Genomic DNA, 20,137 nt, shown 5'->3' on the forward strand with positions numbered 1-20,137 from the left:
CGCGTGACGGGGCGGGGCGAGAGCGGCTCTCGTCACGTGAGGCGGCGCCGGGTAGGGGAGCCGCGGCGGGGCGCGCGCCCCGGGGGGCCGTTGGGGTTAGAGGGAGGAGGGTGAGGGCCAGCGCGCGAGGAGCTGTGGGGGCGGGGCCGCAGGGGTGTCCGTCCCCCCCCCCTTTTCCCCCCTCCTCGCTGCCGGGGCCCCGCATGTCGGTTGGGAGCGGCGGCCCAGCCACCCTCGGCGACCGGTGCCCTCGGACCCGGCAGGTTCTCGTCCTGGCCTCCTTCCTTCCTGCGTGACGGGCGGTTCGGAGCTGTGGTCCCCGGGGGCGGAACCAGTGCGGTACTGTCGCGACCTTTGTCTTCCCCTCCTCCCGGGCCGAGGAGGGAGGGCGGCGGGGTCGGCAGCCGTCCAGCCTCCATAGTGCTGCCCCGCTTTAGCCGACCGCAGGCCTCTCCCCTGCTTCCCCCCGTCTCCCGTGTGCTCCTTAACACTAGGTCAAGGGCAAAAGCTGTTTTCGGTGATGACTTTTGCAGGAGGGACAGTTTATCTAGAGAGGTGTCTCTTAACGGTCTACACACTTGCTTTTGGTAAAAGATTTCCTGACCTGCTCACTTAAGTGTCCTTGCTTCCCCCGCAACACTGTCTTGCATTAATATATGTAGGAGCTTGCTCTTTAGCAGTACAGGTTAACTGAAAGTAACTCTCTGCCTTCAGATACTGATGTAGGCCTGAGGAAAAGAAGAGATGCAGTCATAGATCTCAAGCAACATTAACCCAGGTCCAGCGGGTCGAAGGGTAAGGAGAATGAATGAATTACTCCATTATAATTTTAGGTGAGAAGAGGAAGGAGTCATATATGAAAGAAGCACTCATTTTTCTCTGCAGAGCGAAGGAAGAAAGGGAATATTTGGAGTGGCTATTTCTGTAAAGGCTTGGATAAGGAGAGAAGAAAGGATGAAGGGAGAACATCCCACCAGGCAGGAGCTTGAGAGGCTGAACCACTGCGCTTCTTGGAGGGCAGGGATTGCCAGGGAGCTGGGTCAGCCAAGAAAGTTGCAGAGGTGACTGATGGGGGAGAGGCTGTTCACATTTTATAAAGGCATGACTCAGACTTGTATATAGTAGAGGAGAACCAGGACGCGTTAAAAGAGATCTTGGAATGTATTAGTTACAGAGTGACAGTTACAATTGATTTTTATTGTGATTTTCAGGATTGGAAAGTGATTAATGATAGTGTAAATGAAACAAGTAGCTTGAACTACTGTTCAAGAGTTATTTTTAATTTAGGGTAGAGTCTCAGTCTTAAAACAGGCTATGTCAATAGAATCTTTCAGCCCTGACTTCAAAGTTATAGCTGTTGCAATAAAATAAGGCTGACATTTATTTTGTTTACAGTGTTACGTATTGAAATTAAAATTTTTGGTTAATTTTTTACATTTTCATGTATAGAAGTGAACATATTTGCTGTCTAAAGTGGTAGCAGTGAAAATGAGGATGTGGCTGGTTGCCAACCTTAGCAGCAGAATTAAACCAAATTAAGTAAAATAAACAGTCCAGAATCTTCATACTGGATTTTAAGGTTAGGCTGGCAGAATAAGTATTCTGCCAGCAGATGTCGCTGTGTTCAGTAGCAATTAATTCCGGAAAGGGTTTTGAAGGATGTGAGGTGATTTAAAAAAAAAAAAAAAGAAAAAAAAAATTATTAAATCTTTATTCTCAGTCCTTAGCCTCTGAAGCGAAGCGTCAGACTTCATGGGGTTCATTGTGATGTTGTGGTGATTGAATTAATCACAGCTATTGGCATAAACAGCTTACATAAGAATGTCCACTTTCAAACTTCCTTCATTTTTACTTTGAATTCGTTAATGTGGTAGAGTGAAAAATCTTCAAAACATGTATCAGAAAGCACTTAAAAACCTTAAAAAAAAAAGGAGATGTAGATGGATATAACCAAGATCTGCTATCTAAAAGACTCCAGATCATGAAATGATCTCATTAATTTTAGTAACTCAGTGATTTTGTGAGGAACTCAGAGTTTACAGACTGAAGATGCTGATGCAGAGGAATGTAACTTCATTAGATGTGTACTTTGTCTTGCTAAAATAACTTCAGAATGTCAATACTTTTGTTACCAATAACTTCTACACATTTCCATGTAGAAAATGCTAAAGTATTCTGTGTAAGTACAGTACTCTGTATAAAAAAAAAAACATTAAAGTCATTTCGGTCAGAAGAGTTTCAAGTAATTCCACTTTGAAAAGTTGCAAGCTGCTGTGTAATTAAATGCTAAGAAGCTATTAAAATTATGGACAGTTAAAAGCTGCAGGAAGTATTTCTTAGGCTTGAAAATGGGCATTTTGAGTAGTTACAGTAAATGTATTCCGTTTCTGAGCAGCCTAATTTATGAAAGGTCTGCCTCTCATTTTTGCGAGATTATAAACAGGACAAATTACTACGTAACCAGCCAATGCAGCTGTTAGTAAAAACCTGGAGAGTATAGGCCGGATTAGTTAAACAAGCTGGATCGTTGCCATTTCAGAGGATTCAAAATGAAAATAAACATTCTGAAAATAAATTACACACTTTAAAAGAATGCAGGAAAAGAGATTTAAATGGAAGTAAAAGATTAAGAATGCTAGAATGCTTTAAAGAAGCAATGGGCTACATCATAGAAATAGTATGATAATTTGATAGGTGATGATAATATGATAGAGAATGATACCAGTCCATTTTAGGTAAAACAAAGGCAGACTTACAAGCAATGAGAAATATCTCTTGGCTCACTATGAACCTGTTCCTACACTTTGTAAGTGAAGGATATTTCTGACCTATTTTCAGTATTGTATGTGTCAGTTTACCTTTCTCTGTCACAGCTCTGTTTGAGTATGCAGTTTTGAAACTTCACACCATGCTTCCACTGTAGTGCATGTCAGTGTCCAGTACTTGCGTAACTGTTTAGAGATGTCAGTATTATAGACTCACAGAATAGTCAGGGTTGGAAGGGACCTTTAAAGTGTAGGATATGCAGAAGTATGAGGAATTTATGTGTTTTAAAATAAACCTGTAAACAAACAGCTTTATTCAAACAGAACCCTTTTTTTAACCCTTTTTTTTTTTTTTACCAACAGAAATGGAATGCATATTCAGTGTTAGTCTGATTTTCTTGCGAACATAAATATTGTTTGAGCACTTAAAGTCACAGATATGTTGGCTGGAACAGACTTCTGAGGGTCAGCTAGTCAAAGCTCCTGCCTGGAGCAGGACAGTTGCCAGTACTGGACTAAGCCAGTCCCAGGTACAAACCTTTGTACTTCTTCAAGTTCTTGAGGTTTCTGTTTTCCACTCCTGCAGTTTGTCAGTACTGCTTTGAAGGGAAGCTCTACCGTTCAGCATGTCAGCCATCCCTCTGATTTAGTATCATCCACAAGTTTGCTGATGGTGTATCCTGTCTCATCGTCCAAGTTACCGATAAATTTATTGAACTATCAGCCCCACTATCAACCCCAGGATACTCTTACTGTCACTAGCCAGCACCTGAAGCAACTTGAAGCCATCAAGCCTTCAAGTCTCTCTGCCTGCCCAGACAGTTTTCAACCACTCTTAACAGTCTATCTGGCCTCAACTTCCTAATGTATGCTATGGGAGACGGTGTCAAATGCCACAGGAAAGTCAAAGTATATTGTATCCACTGCTGTTCCCTTAGCTGCGTAACCAGACATTTCATCACAGTAGGTGTTCAGATTTGTCAAACATAATTTGCCCTTGGTGAATCTGTGTTGAATGCCCCTGACTGCTCTCTTAGCTTTCACACAGCTAAGGGGACAAGCTCCGAGCATTCTTCCAGAGATTGAGGTGGTGCTAACTGGACATAGGCACTGCTTGTGGCATCTCTTAAAAATGACCATGCATTAGTCTTTTTCCAGTTAATTGGAGACTGATAACTATTTTTCATAGGTAACAGATAGTTGCCTCACAAGCATGTCAACTGTGTCTCTTAGCAACCTTGGTTGTAACCCATCTGGCTCTGTACATTTGAATGCATCCAGCTTCTCTAAGTGGTTGCTGGCCTCGCTCCTATGTATCCCTCTCCTTCCCAAACACTACCGGTATAAGCAGAGGTCCGGGTGCAGGCTTTGCCTGTGAAGAGCGAGCTCAAAAAGTGTTGAGTACTTCAGCCTTTTCCGTATCATCTGTGACTAGGTTGTCTTCACCTTCAATCAATGGATGCACATTTTCAGAACTTCTTTATGATACTTCCGTACTTTTAAAATTCCTTATTGTTACTCTATATGTCTGTTGCTAGTTTTAGCTCCAGCTGAGCTTTGGTCTTTCTGATTTAATGGAAATAAAGAATGAAAACAAGCCATGTCAAACACTGAGTATTTTATTTAATAAATATTTATATGGATATATTTCAGGAGCTGGTGATTCTGAAGACGGCCCAGTCATCATGGCTCATGCTACTATTTATGTGGGTTTTACTGTTCCTCAATTGCTGAGAGGTGCTAGCAGAATTTTTCACACTCGGTCTACGTTAGTGGTGTTGAGGCACTCTGCTTTTTGTTACTGCACAGTGAACAGGTAACGTTATCTATCTACAAATGCTGCTGTTTTTTTTTTTTAAGAGAATGTCATGGTAACACTGTCAAAATGAAGCTGACAAATGATTATAGGCCTTTAAATACTTATTTAACTCCCAATTGTATATGTATATTTAATTTTTATTTAGATTATGTCACCTGGAATGTAGACTGGATTACACTGGCAAATTGTTATGTTAATAGAAGTTTATATCAGTAAGGGACAGTAGCACAGCTGTCAAAATGACAATTATCTTTGCTTTTTGTTGCAGCACAATAAAATCAAAAAGGAAAATGGATCATCTAGAGAGGACAGCAAATAATTTTCGCCAGGAGGTTAGTGTTTTGTTCTTTAGGATGTAAGTAATAGAGGTTTTTTTGTGTATGTGAAGAAACTGGATGATTGTATTGAATTCTTAGGCTTCATTTAGTCTTCTACTGCAGTCTGGTTTACTTCTTTTTCTCCTTATTTTTCATATTTGATATTGTTGTAAAATAAGTGTATTTTGTGGTCAGTGAATGAAATGTAATGAGTTATAAAAATTGTCAGTGATATGATGCTGTTTACTTTATGTTGGACAAGAATTGAATAGAATTCTGGTCACGTATGGATTATGATAAGTAGTGAAAGTACATCAATACTCATAATCTCCACACAGACTTCTCAGATTTTTATGGATTTCTACAATTCTGGTTTAACTTTGAGATTAAAAAAATGTGGAAAATGTCCTTTTATAACATAGGAGGTAAGATTAAAAAGTGTAGACATTTTGAAGGTAGAGATGATACACAGTTGTAAAAAGGATCATAGTTTGTTTTTCTTCACAAATACAAGGAAGATAGAGCATTGTTGTCTATCAAAATACAGAAATGCTTATTCTGGATCTCAGTTTTATATTTCATATAGGTATTTCCTTTTTGTAATTAGCTTATGTAGATGTTCTGAAATTTATAGATACTGGGAGAATATTACTTCAGTTCTCAAAAATGTTTCACTGATTAAACAGTTCTGCATTTTTCTTAAACTTTTCAGGAGACATAGGGCACATTTAAACTGAAAAATCCCATCTTTAATTCCCAGGAGCTGGGAAATGGTGCCCAATTTTTCTCCATTGTTTAGTTAGCTTCTCTCAATGTTAAGGAGTAGCTGTTAATGACAGGCCAGTCCTGCATCTGTCACAAAGCAGGACAAACTGTGTTCTTAAACACACCACACAGATGTTAATGTCCATATGCATATCTAATTAAGTCCTTTTCTGCTAGGTTTTTCCATAACTATGGTAGAGAATAAGTCACCGGCCAAGTGAATTCTTCTTGAAAGCAAGCTGGGTGGAGGGGATATATAGGTGACCCCCAAAACTGAAGATTCAGTACTTTTGACATAGGCTGTAGATGGATGAGACAAATGCAAACTCATTCTGCCTGTCACCAGAGCTGTCAGGGTGTGAGCCAGCTTTGGGAACCATGTGTCTCAGAGCTGTGCCTCAGCTACTCACACTTAATGTCAGCTCTTACTTGAGTACAGATTAGCATTGCTTGTGGACATACAGCTGCCCGGATCTGATTTATGCCAAATTAATTCAGTACTTGAACAGAATGAGTGTAGAGACAGGTACAGACAGATGGACATCCTTGTCTGCTTCTGACATGAAAAAAATGATTGCACTTTTGAGATTTGCAGACATTTTTTTATTGGCTATTTCTGATTACTTGGTTTGCTTACTATTTCTGCCCAACATAAGCGCTGGGTAGCTGGAAAATAGATGGAAAATGGATCCTTATGAGGTGTTGGAAGCTCTGAGGTCGTGCAGGGAACGATACAAGGTCTGAGAAAGAGAAGGAAGCTGTATGAGATAGGTGAAGGAACAGGGTTCAGTTCTGCTACTGCGAATTCTCTGCATATCAGAGGATCATGTGGTTTATTTTTTTAATGCTTGATTTATTCTTTGTTACTTTATTTCTGACCACTTTAAAATAAGTTTATTTAAAATCCTCTGCTGGGTTTTAAATTCCATATAATCAGCAGTTGGCTTCCCTCAGTCTGTATTGCCTTATTTGGCCATTTCAGTCCTGTGGAAAGATGAAAGAATCATAGGCCTGTGTTGCATTAGTGTGCGTGCTACACAATATGGCCTGTTGAAGAGTGGTAATGTGAAGGACCAGGGCAAGAAAAAGTGCCTAACCCTTTCTTGAAATACAGCAGCAAAATCTGGAGTCCTGTGTCTTCCTCCCTCTCGCTGCAGCCTTGCTCTGGGTCAGTTGGTTACCCTTGTGGTGGTCCAAAATATGGGTTGAATGTTTTTGGTCACCCTGACTCAAATTTAATTTTTGTAATAACTTTATACTGATTAAGAATTAAATTTCCAGTACTCTGTCAGCTATATCAGCCAAAGAACAAATTAAGAAGTGTGCTGAAGAGTAAAGACAGGAATGAAGAAGATTCAAACTTAATGTCCATTTCCTGTACTTAAGGTCTCTCCATCAGAACAACCATTTCAGTCACGTATCTGACATTTCTCTTGTTAACTTAGAGTGATTGCATTCCCCATTTAATACTATCTGCTGAAGTGGAAAAGAAATGTATGCTACTTTATTTGAAATCGGCAAATGTCCTACTGTTTAATGGGACAGTGGACGTGTTCAGATGTAGCTTTATGAATAAATTAATTTCCTGCCATGTGTTTTAAATTAGAGCATAGTTGCTTAAAGTTTAATTTTTTTTTTAATCTGTTTGATCTTATACAAATGAGAAATGGTAGAGTTGTGGTGGTATTATTAGTATTTCCTAGTGTGGTAAATGACATCAGCATTTTTTAACAGAGTAAAATCTGTATATTGGCATGTGTAGGAAATATTTAGGGCATTACTTTCTTTGAAGAAGAAAAAGGTTAATAATTTTAACTCAAAAATACCTGAAGAGGAAGGGTGGGGGCGATGATGAAAATCCACGTTGTACTGATGGGCATCAAAGAGTTTAAGTGGGGAGCTCCTCCCCTGTGGTCCTGTTGCAAAATCTGCTTTTAATTTGGAAAAGCATTGTTTTCCATATTTTTGAAATCTCTTTAAAAGCAGTATGAACTATGGCTTTTTCCCATCTGCTTGCCAAACTCTTCTGCTTGTGTCACAGTTTCCCCGTGTTCATAGATCACATATGTGGTCTAATGGGTTTGTGTGTGTAAACGCAGTAACACAAACCGTATTGGTTTTCTCTCATTAATGCATAATCTTTCAGTAATGCCTTTAATTACTTAAGTAAAAGTAGATACAGATCCAGAATCCTCCCTGGGACTTCAGTAGCAGCTGATCTTTTATGAGTTTCCTTTGTCAGTCTTTGTATCAGAGGTCTTTTTACTTCATTGCTGGAAAGATGCAGGAGTGTTTGCCTTCTGTCGATATCAGAAGACATCCCTTCTCTTTATCATTATGGTCTCTTCAACTTAAATAAAATAAGTTTGTCTATAATCTTAGAACAACCCTGACAAGGAAAACCATTTTTCCATTCAGTGATTATGTAAGTGAATCCATTTTTCTTCTCTAACTCAGTGAAAATGTGGTGGTGCTTTAGGTAATGAAATGCTGCAGATAGCATGCAAAGTGATAAGTATCTCGTACACAGATTCTTGTGTCCTTTTGCTGCAAATGATATCTAAGTAACACAATGGCCTTTTTCCTTTCATTAGGTAATTTCACAAGCAAAAGTGTGTGGAATCACCAGTGAATCTGAGACAGTCAAAAGACTTCGTTTGTCTATCGCAAATAAAGATTTTACTTTCAAAGCAGGACAGTGGTAAGATCTTTCGATATTTATGGGGAAAATTACTGGCAGAAATTTACTATAACAAAATGTTAAAAGGCCTCTGATACTTGATCCCTGAAAAAAAATAATTAATTTATATAATAATATGTTTTTCTGTTGGGTGGTCTGTGAAATAACTGATATGTAGCATAATTTAAAAATAGTTGTTATTAATATGCTAATAGTAATTTTTAAAGGGCAAAAAATGATATTCTTTAAATGTTCAGTTTGATTGCTTTGGTATTTTCCTCTGGTTTATGGATATTATATTGTTTCTTCAAGAGTACTTTGAAATACACTGCACTTCATTCTGCAGGCTATCTTCACTGTCTTTATTTACCATTTATTTTTACAGCAAAGTTGACTCTGCTGCTGATTTGCAAGTTACGTAATTTTGGTTTATAATTAAATCAGAATTGCCTGTTAACTTTGATTTCTTCCCCTAGAAGTTTCCACTCTGAAAATGAAGCCTGCTACATCAGATTCATATATAAATGTAGATAGACAAACATGACAATAAAAAAAACTTAAATTACTAAGCCTTTGAAATAATTAACTGTTTGTTTAAGCAACCTTACAGCTTTTTTTTTTTTCCAGAGAAACAGTGGATTTTCATGTTTGTCTTTCTTCCTTGTTAAAAATACTCCCACTCAATCACTTTTTTTTTTCTCTTAAAAATTAATTTAAAACTATGAGTAGTTGCTTTTGGCATTGGTCATTTAAATGTTCTTAAACTTTTTATTGGCTTAGGCCATCTGAAAGTGGTTTTGCTGGAATCAAAGTAGAGCTGCTAGGGTATTAACAGCATATGTTATTCATGTAGTGTTAATATGCTGACTTTTAAATTTAGAACTAGAACACAAGATGTTGATTGCAATAATTTGTTTGTGGAGTAATTTGCTGCAGTTTTTGCACATGTGCAGTGACTCATATTAAATTCTTGCTTGCCAGTACTTGGAAAGTGCATTTACCCTCCAAAAATGTTTTAGAAATTATCATGCTGAAAATTGAAAGCTTTAATTATAATTACTCTTTTTCATTTTCTTCTTCCTTGAAAGTATTCTAATGCTATTGTAAGGAATACAACTTTTCTATACTTGTAGCTATGAACTGTGGTTGCATTTTTTGATGAGCAGTGCAAAACACCAGGCCACAATTTCCTGAGTAGAAAAGGCTAACTTCTTAGAAGTTGCTGTAGGAAGATGTTACAGCCAAAGACAGTCACTAAAATGTGTATGTTTTTTGAAAGTGTTCTAATTATCGAGTTTTTCAGAAGCAAAAGTGAATGTTTTGCAAGCATGCTGGCAGATACTAGTCTTTAAGTAATAATGAAAAGAATTGTTGCTGTTACCTGTTTTGATTTACTAAAACATGCATCTAGGTACATGCATGTTATAAATATTTTGAATACGTAGTTTTATGTTTTAATGCTTCTGATCTCTTCCTCCAGCAATTGCTAATGGTTGGGGTTTTTTTCTTAAAGATTTTACTTAGGAAGCCTTTAGAAAGAGCGAAATAAAAAAACACCAGAAGGTCTCTGTTTTACATCTTTTTGCACCTCTCCTTGTGGGTTTATGTAGGATTTTTTTTTTTCTTTTTCTCCCTACAACTAGTCTTCTTGCTTAAGCTGTCACAGATAGCATTTCTTCAGGAGTCCTCTTATGCTTCCTACACATACCTAAGATGAGACAAGAACATCGGAAGTAAAAGCTAGTCCACTATGATATCGTATACTGTGCGCTGAAATCTTTCATAATTATGTAATTGGGAAAGAAATACTCATATAGAAAGAAACGTAGGCCTACGTTAGTACTTTAGAAAGGTAAAAATTACATTTAATTTAGTTTTTACAGCAATGTTTGGTTTTTATGTATTTTTCCCCACCAGGCACAAATAATGTTTCCCCTATATATCAAGCAGAACATTTTGACTTGAATGTAAATTGTTACTTTACAGCATAAATCTAATTTGTTGTTGTTAACGTAAGTAGAAAGATTATTTTCCACCAGAGGGTAGTAAAGAGCTTTAGTAGCATCTCGAGGTTGTTTGATACAACAAATGCTGCAATACAAGAGTTGTCCTTTCTCATCTCTTACATCTTTTCTGCCCCGTGGTCAGCGTGGCTGCAGAAGTTGAAGACAGCAAAATAATCCTTTTCAAGTTTTTTTGCTTCTTGACCTTTCATTTACAGTCAGATACCTTTATACACCATGAAGTTTATTAGCATTAAGTTAAAAATTGTATCAGTATACTATTGTATATATCACACTTTGTACATTCTTTGAGAAAAAGAGGATATTTTTCTTTGAAGGGTGAAGCTTTGTGGGGAGTAAGCAAGCAAGATTTTTTGTTCTAAAGGCAGTGAAGTGCTTCTCTCTGCTCTCAAGAATTTGTGATCTCTGTGAAGAATACAGCCTTGCTGTTTAAAGAAAATACCTGTGCAGTGGAAGCCAGTCTGTATTTCTCGTTGAAGTCTCATTTAACTAATACTGAGCCAGCCTAACTCAGGCCTGGGTTGAATAGTGATTCTCTAGTACTTGGCATTGCTTACTGGTGTGGTTGTTTCCTAAGTGAAACAGCACACAATTAGTTTTAAACATTAGTTTTCTTTTGAAATACAGGGATTTTGTTATGTGCTATAGAAAATTGAAGTATGTAAAGATTTATTAAACACAGAGGAGTTTAAATGTTAGCTCATAAACCAAATTTTTCTGATACTGTTTGGAATATCAAAGCCTTACTTTTATGAAAATTAATTATAGCTCATGTGTAGTAATGGCTTGCCTTCTGTGCTCTATACTTGCTGGTGTTGCAAAAGCTTAGCTATATGTTACCTTCTAATCTGTAGAAACCCTTGCGTGGTTTACTTAAAAAAAGAAATTGTAGTAATTTATTCCGGTCCAATTTTCTATCAACTAGAAAAAGATACCTGCCACCAGAGGGCAATGCAGTTCAGTAGGTAAAGCAATTCTGCTGCTAGTAACTGATTTTTCGTATAAGAAATTTTTTACAGACTGTGGTTTTACTTCAGATATTTCATCTTCCCAAGAAAAGACAGTGTTTAATCAAAAGTCATTTCCCTAAAATTAGTTTCCCAGTGTTCTTATGTTTGAAAATTGAAGAGCCCATCAAAGGACTGAAAAGAGTAGGATTTAAGCCACTCTGTCAGACGATATTGTGGGGGTTTTTTTAATACACAAATGATTTATTTAAGCACTTAGTATTTTAGTCTGTTGTAAGATGGGACACCTAATGCGAAAACCAGAACAGTTTAAAAACCTGCTAGTTTAACAAAGGTGATGACATGTTTCTACATGAAAATAATTCTAAGGAAATGGCATTACTCAAGATTAAATCCTTTTTTGGGAAAGTTATGTTATGGAAATGAAGATGTCTTTGTAAAGGAAGGATAATTTAGACAAAGGCAGCCATTTTGTTTTGGTTATTGTTTTCCATGTTTGGAGTTGTAGGCCTTTTTTAAAACTTTTGTTTCTGGTCTATTTTTAGGGTTGATTTCTTTATTCCTGGAGTATCTGTAGTTGGGGGATTCTCAATATGTTCAAGCCCTGGCCTGCTGGAACGAGAAGGAATATTAGAGCTGGCAGTAAAGCACACTGTTCATCCTCCTGCTCACTGGGTTCACACTGAGGTAAATGAGATTAGCTGTTGATTGTCAGATTCAGCTTTTTTTGTCCTTTTTTTGAGGGGTGGAGGGTGTGATGTGTGTGATTTCAGACCACTTTTTTGCTATTGATTGCAAAACTCCGATTGACTTGTTCAACCATTTTTAATACAACATAAAACTTAAAATCTTTTGTTCAGTAAGGGACTGAAATTGGGTGTTTATGTGGTAAGATGGTTATTGTGATCTTTTGATTTCACTTGTGCTTGGTGGACATAAAGTAATACTGTAGTTAGTGCATATAAGGGTTCTCACTCCTTTGGAATTCATGAACTGAAAAATGTTGAAAAACCTCTGTTCTAACTTGTGTGCCTGAGAACAGCCTATGCCACACGTTACGAAGTTACATCTGATACCTTGCCATCATTCCTGGCTGTTTCTACGAATATAAACTGGGAATCATTGTCAGATAAATATAAATATGGATTGTTAAGGGGGAGCAAAGGGAGATATTTAGACCGGTTTTTCTGAAATTATAAAACAACAGAATACTTCAGAATTTCTATAGTATTCTTTTAAATATGTTATATTTTATGTAATATTTACATAACCCAAGGCTTGATTTTTGCTGTATTAAAAGTAAAGTCTAACGCTTTGGCCTCTTGCAGTGCTTCGTTCATCTGTTTACCCCATCGAGTTATAGTCAGAAGAGTCTTATTTCTGCTGCTGATCGTATTTCATAGATAATCTGTCATATCGACTTTTGTTTTTCTCACACCACCTGTGATCTGTCTTATTTACTGTTCTCTGCCTGGCATTGTATTCCTTAAAGGTGTCTGCAAGGTTTAAATTGACAGATTCTTCCAGGTTTACAAATATTGCAGTTTTATTCAGTGGCCAACAGAATTACAGTAGATTGATGCAAATTTACTAGAACTGCGAATATGCAAAGTGGTGCTAATCTAGTAGTTAGTATGTGACCATCCACAGTATTTTAACTGGTGGCATATCGAGTTATCACCACTGGAACAAAAACAAAATAACCTTTTTGAGATGTTGTGTAGAAATTGTCATGCGTGTGCCAGCAGACCCCATAATGCTTAAGGGAATTGTTTCAGTTTTGGTATTGCTTTTCAGAGAATATGAAGGCCTAACTTCATAAATGTTGTAAATGGGTTTGCTGTTGTTGAGTTTTCTGCTTGAATTTATAGGAAAACCTTTAGTTTATGGGTAAGCCAGGTCAAACCTGATGCTGTGGAGAAACCTCCAGGGTACATGTGGACTCTTCTAGCTAAACAGAAGTGTATGTTTTTACTTAGGAAAGAAGAAAAAAATAATAGCAACCTAGAATTTGAAAAGGTTGTATATATGGTGAAAAAACTTTGGTACTTAATTATTTAAAATTATTTATAAAGGAAGTTGATACCTCAGGGTAAAAGATTTTATGGGAATAGTTAGTACTCATTTACTCACTCTGTTTTTTTCAGAGGTATTTAATATTCTTTAATATTACTGTATATAAAAGAATAAAATTCAGCACAGCGTACTTTATAGCTTAGGAAAATACAGCCTTTTGTTTAGAAAAATGTACATGTAATGTATTGATTGCTTCACTTCTCTTTCTAAGTCATTTCAATGCTGTATTTACAAACTAGGCTAAGGGACAGCACTTTCTTACTGTACTCCAGAACTTATTGTTGTTTTTTTTTTTTTCTAAACTGAGTTACTGTTACCATTGCCATGGCAAACACACTGAAATAAGTGGGAGACTGCTGGTTAAGAGAGATTCTTCATATGTCCTGTCCATCTTGATGAGCTATAGCCAGTTAAGGAGCCAGATTAGACAAGAATGAGATTGTTTCTCCCTAAAAATGCTTATTTTCACAAAGGATACCGTATTCTCTGTCCTCCTTCTGCCACATGAATCTGGACCGGATTCATGCTTCTCTAGAACAGAGTAAAACACGGTGGGAAAGCTTGGCAGTTTACATAGAAAAGGGAGAGAGAAATTAGTTTCAGATAATTAACACTGATTGTCTTACACTATAATTGAGAGATAACACTTTATGCAATAATTAAGAAAGGCAAAAAACTTTTTTTAATGGTCATGCTCCCTACTGTAGGAATCTCTGTGTTCTGTGCAGTACGTGTCTCAAATGGCCTCCTTCTTCCTCTTGGTGGGATTGTTACGTGTTTAGACTTTTGCTTACTATACAGTTGTCATTAATGGAAATCTTTACTTTCAATTACTGTTTCCTGATATCAGAAGGATTTTTTTTGGTGGAAGTGTTTTTATTCTGTAAATGATTAACTGCTAATTTTTCAGCAATTCTTGTATATTTACTTTTTTTTTTCCTCTCCTCTTTTCCTACTTTCCTTGGTTTCCCTGTCCTCTTTATTTTATTTTTTAAACCCTATCTATGGCCTGAAACAAGTTCTATTTTCTGTTTCTATTTGGTCTGTTAGCTTACAGTGAGGTGGGAGAACTTGCCGGACTTCTCTATACTGCACTTTCTCCTTCATACAGGGATGCAGTGCTGGTTTACCAAGAAGATGCTGACCCAAATGTTTTTTTGTTGTTGTTGTAGGTTTAGTTTTCCATGTATCAAAAACCCCCATGCTTTGGCAAATTTCTCTAAGAAATAATTTCTTATGTAGAGGAGAGAAAGAGAGGAGGTTTTCCCCTGATTTTTCTTCGCCTGTAACTCCGAAGTTGCAAATACAGAAGTGGTTCTGCAAGAAATAATCTTGTGGATACTTGCTTCACTTCTGGGTGTGTTTTCATTTTTTAGGAATGGGGATGGAAAAACCTTCTGCGACCTTGTAGCAAGGCCTTTTTTTAATGAGGCTGGGTCTGGGTAAAAGTGTGATCTCACATGTTAACCTCGGGTTTTCACAACCACATACTGCTGTTGAAAAACTCTTGCATGAATTATTCCTCTTTCAGCTCATATGGGGGTGGGAAGGGAGTCACCATCCTGCCTTATCAGAAGACCGAAACTTCTGAAGGTGGAACTAGATCCCTAGAGACACTGAAGCAGATTACTTCAAGATAGCTGAAAACTGTGCATTTATTTTAAAGTACTTCGGTTTTCCCTCACTGGTCAATAAAAATAAAAAATCACAGCCCAGAAAGTCTTGTGACTGCGGTGCAAGGATAATATTTCAACTTTTGTCTTTAGTTTTGAAATTAAATATCTTCTTTTCCATCCTAGTGTACTCTTGACTCAGAAGTGGCTCTTCGAGTGGGAGGTGATTTCTTCTTTGATCCTCAGCCTGGTGACTCCCCTGTAAAACTAGTGCTGATAGCAGGGGGTGTTGGAATTAATCCATTGTTTTCTATGCTGCTGCATATAGCAGATCTTCATGGATACCAAGAGGGTAAAGGAAATGGATACAAAATGGGAACAGTGAAGCTGTACTACAGCGCAAAAAATACAAGCGAACTCTTATTTAAGGTAAGTAAAAAGTTTTCTAAAAAATACATCGCAGATATTCAGCTATTAGTGTGTGTATCATTCTGTTGTCAAATTACAGAGAGCCCCTCTGTGTAAGACACTGTACAGAGACAAAAGCCACTTCCTTCCTCAAATCCCACGTGTGTTTTGTTAATCGTACCAGCGTACAAATTAAGGATATTACTGGACAAACCTGGTCTCATTGACTTCACTGATAAGTCAATTAACCCTAAATGTCTATATTTTACTGTAATCTCATAAGACCATCATAGTATACTTAAGATTATATATACTGTAATGTATATGTGTATATACACACATGTATAGTAGCATGCATAATGCTATATGCTATAATGCTGTAACCACATCATCTCAGTACAGATTTTATTGAATTTAAAGACTAGCAAGAGCAATTACATCCGAAGGAAATACTTTCTGAAAATAATAGGGGAACTTTATTGGTAATGCATTAGTTATTATTGGGTACTAGTCTATGAACGAAGGATTTATAAGCACTACTTGTAAAAATGCTTGTAATGTACTTCATGAACATTTGAAGATGTTACAGATCAGTTGTCACACTCGGCCATTAGGGGTCACTGATAACATTTTAGGGTCAGATCAGCACAGCTTCTGTAAAGCTAATGATTTAGGTTTCTTTGAAGTACTGAAAGCTTTTGAAAGTAAGATAAAGGTGAAAACTTATAATGATTCCAGAAATGGTGTATAGGATCCATCACTAGTTTTTCTTCTGTACTTCTACCGTATTTTTAGATACAAAGATGTTTGCTTTCTTTGAAAAGTGATTTGTTTGTTGCTAGAAGCAGAATAATAAACTGCAACCTATCTGCTCTTGCATTTGGCCAACTACTAATCTCCCAGTCAGTTGTAAGCATGCGCATTTTTTCCAGTGCTGGAGCTAGCATTTCCTGAGTTTCACTTCAGTAGTGTTATGACAGCAGAGCTCTTGCGTTAGAGCTTCTGGGACAGAGGAGAACACCATGATGTATTGCAGTGCTTAAATTTGTCTTTCCCTTCATTCTTCACATGTCCCTCAAATCATGTATATGAAGATTCTTTACTTCAGTGCAGAGGATTGAGGAAATAGGATCACTAGAGTCTTTATGTGAGATACATCTGTATAAATCTCCATGAGGAGCTGCTTGGTTGTCACTGACATTTTGGAGGATCAGTTTCCTGAAGCAGCAGCTATGGATAGCATTGCCTTTCGTCCCAGTCGGCCTAATGTAGTTGGTCTAATACTCGGTTTGGATGCGCTCTCATTTCACAGGCAGATGTACTGCTTTTGAAAATCTCATTATTCAAAACAGTAGAAGCATAAAGTGTTAGAGTAGAATTACAAAGGACAGCATACTAACTTGGCTACTTCAGGATGCCACTTAGCTGGGCTTTCCTGATTTCATGAGGACTGAATGTGACCCTCATGTCCTTATTGTGGCTGGAACAGTGCAGATAGGTCTTTTCCCTTAGGTCCCTATTGCTCAGCTGTACACTAACTTACTAGGCCGCGAAGACCCTGCTGAGCTGTTGAAATTCGCCTTCATTCAGTGAAAGAGAGCCTGTCTCTTCTGCTAGGATACTAGAAAATGTTACTTTGGTGGTTCACATCACATGTGTGATATCTGCCACTTTCTGGCCATGTCACTGAATTAGAGAGTGAGAGGTTACAAGTAGGTGTTGTGAATGAAGGCAGGATTTTTTTAGCATGCTTAGGCATGCTTTAGGGCTTGGTCCTAGGACTTCAACTCAACACAACTTGGTTAGTTTCAAAAGTGCTACCAAATTGTATGTGGTTCCAGAGGTTTAGTGTCACATCCAGAGCAGTGAAAGCAGGCCAATATTAAAGGTACCAGTGGAACAGTGTACAGCAGTGTCCAGCGGTGCTGCTCTTCATTCTCTGTCCTTTAGGGAATCAGAAACAGGTTTGTCTATTAAGTAGAATCGAGGGTTTTCTTGGTTTGGTTGGGTTTGGTTTGGTTTGTTTTTTTTCAGACTGTTCAGTGTAGTAATTAGGTAGTAAGCAAAAACATAAGAAAATGAGCTAATTTACCTATTCATAGAGTAGAAATTATTTTTATTTCAGAGTATTTTAAGAAAGAATTTCCAGTGTCTGTTCCAGCAGTGAAAATCCAAAGTAGTGCAGAATCTAGACAGTAACTAAATCTTAGTTTCAGAACTAACTACAGCATCTGACTACCAGATTTTTCTACTATGATTTGCACTGAAACCATTGGGTTTTGGTGGTAGCTATCAAAGTTGTTACTTAGGGAACTGAAAATTAGAGTTTCTAGTGTGATAAAAATAGTATTAGCATTACACTGTAGTTGGTTTTACTTGAAGAACATGAGAGAGTAAAGGGTCTAGTAATCTTACCAGATAAAGCAGACAAGAATCAAAAAGTTCCTAACAAATGATAAAAACAAACCACAGGGTTTTTTAACATGGAAAACCCATATGGAAGTGGAAGGAGGAAACAGTGAGAATTTACATGGGGAAGAAACCGGGAAAGGGCATAACTGGTTCTTAGGTCTAAATCTTACAAATAGGAACCTATTGTAAAAAAAAAAAACCAAACAAACAAAAAAACAAACCCACAAAAACCACTAACAACATAGCTGGTAGTGTGTTCGCGTTCCAGGTATGGAAATTCTGTGTACTTGTGCAGGTCAGCCCTTGGAAATCAAGTCCATCAAGTTCTCAGCCCTGAAATGTGGAGTCTTGGTACTCGGTAGTAATCGCTGGTGTTTGGGACTGTGTGCATACATCTGCTTTGAGTTAATGGCCTGTGGTATAAGCAAGTGTGTTTAACATTACAGAAAAATATTCTTGGTTTGATGACTGCATTTCCGGGAAAGATCACATGTCGTTTCCACGTTACCCAACAGAGTTCACAGATCTGTGAAGAACTTCAGCCACATGTTACAGGTAAACATAATGGTAATGCAGAGATTTCTAAAGTCTTAAGTTTTATTAAATCCTAGAGGATGAAGTTATATGCACAATTTAATATTTTTACATTTAAAGATTCAAAATGAGATGTGGGTTAAACCTAAATAATTTCGCTGTACATATTACACTTTGGAGAAAAAATTTCCCTTTGTGGTTTTTATTTACATTTCTAGTAAACCTCCTGTTAATTCTAAATTTTACACTGACATTTTCCACTGCAAATTTTATTCTAGAAACTATTAAGCAATGTATTTACTTTGCTTAAGGTGGGATTAATGAAGGATAAGCTGACTGCTTCTAAGAGATACTTCATCACGTTTCCATTTCTGTTGTATTTGTGTTAAAGGTAGCTACCTATTTTTTTCATCTGAACGTGGGATTTTTAGTTGTATGTAAGCCATGTTCCTCCTTGGTGACTAACAGCCCGTGCATTCGAACTGGAAGTACTGCTCTAAATCCCCAGAAGAACAAATGGGTTTGGAAGCCTCAAATCTTGATACCGATTATCCTTAAACAGTCTTGGCGTTTTTAAGAAATGAGTGCTTGAAATACCTCTAACCAGTCATTCTTTTTAAAATTACTTCATAATTAATATTTCTGTTCTCATTTCTTGTTTTTTTCCTTGACAGAGGGAAGAATATCTGAAAAGGATCTAGAAAAACATGTATCTAAGGATACTTTATGGTACATCTGCGGTCCACCTCCAATGATAGAATCAATATCCAAACTACTGTACAACCTTGGCGTTCCTAGAAACTGTGTTTTCTTTGAGAAATGGTGGTAGTGACACCTGCTGAACAGGAAATATATTCTTTGTTTCCAGTGTATTTTGATAAGCTGAAATGTACAGAAAATGGACTATGAATTATTTTGATGATTTTACTTCGTACCTGAAGATGTGCTCTATCACAATGGTGTTCCTTTAATTTAACTATAATACTCTTGAAATACAGTGCTGCTGCTTTGGGGGAAAAATGATTTTATATTAAAGACATTAACTGTTCTTTTTTTTTTTTATATAGTTTGCTTACTTCTTACATGTGACGGCATATTTTCACTTTATAAGCTTGTTTTGTTAGTCAGCTTTTAAAAGACTTTCAGTGCCTGATTCAGCAGTTGTAGAGAATGAGTTGTGCAGTAATGCCAGGTCACTTTATAAATAAATAACAATTCAGGCCACAACTTCTGCATCTGCTCCAAGTTGTCTGGCTAATGAGTCAACAGACTGCTTTCCCCAGTTCTAGGTAATAAATTAATATTTTTATAGAAGTAGAGTTGCTGTGACTTCCTTCTCTTGACACTTCTTGTTAAAAGGGGGAAAAAAACCACCCAACCTTTTATGTGGTTTATTTAAGTAAGGCAACGGTGTTGACAGTAAAAGACATTTTTTCATAATCATATTCAGACCTGAGTTTTAAATACTGCTGTGTGAAGAATCTGTTTGTTAGGCTCTGACAGAGCTGTACAGAGTTACTCGTGTATCCCTTGCTGGTGCTGAGACAGCCCATCCAGCTTGTGCTTGCATCTGCCACATCCTCAAAAGCAGCACCAGCCAGCACCAGCTGAGACAGGCAATCTCCGTAATCCTGCTGCAGTGCAGAGTTGTAGAAGGCTCGGGACATAGCAGTTCTGTTTGGAAAAAAGTCTCTGGAAAGTTTGCTCTTCTAAAGTATGAGTGTACCTCTAGGTGTAATGACTGGTACCTAAGCCC

The 20,137-nt window shown here is 37.4% G+C and overlaps 1 protein-coding gene across 2 annotated transcripts; it reads left to right on the plus strand.

Moving 5' to 3' along the window:
• The first annotated feature begins 9 nt into the window (after positions 1–9).
• Positions 10–19,429, plus strand: OXNAD1 (oxidoreductase NAD binding domain containing 1). Of its 2 annotated transcripts, XM_086742628.1 has the most exons (10): positions 10–51; positions 715–795; positions 4,419–4,581; positions 4,853–4,916; positions 8,261–8,367; positions 11,884–12,025; positions 15,214–15,250; positions 15,356–15,456; positions 18,294–18,402; positions 19,056–19,429. In XM_086742628.1, exons 3-10 carry the CDS (start codon positions 4,451–4,453, stop codon positions 19,208–19,210), a joined length of 846 nt encoding a protein of 281 aa, XP_086598754.1. In that variant the 5' UTR covers positions 10–51; positions 715–795; positions 4,419–4,450; the 3' UTR covers positions 19,211–19,429. The 2 variants fall into 2 exon arrangements, with proteins under 2 accessions (XP_086598754.1, XP_086598753.1); XM_086742627.1 differs by having other exon boundaries at positions 15,214–15,456.
• Positions 19,430–20,137: the final 708 nt, after the last annotated feature.

Source organism: Chlamydotis macqueenii, chromosome 2, assembly GCF_036417535.1.
Source record: "Chlamydotis macqueenii isolate bChlMac1 chromosome 2, bChlMac1.mat, whole genome shotgun sequence".
Classification (NCBI taxonomy): Eukaryota; Metazoa; Chordata; class Aves; order Otidiformes; family Otididae; genus Chlamydotis; species Chlamydotis macqueenii.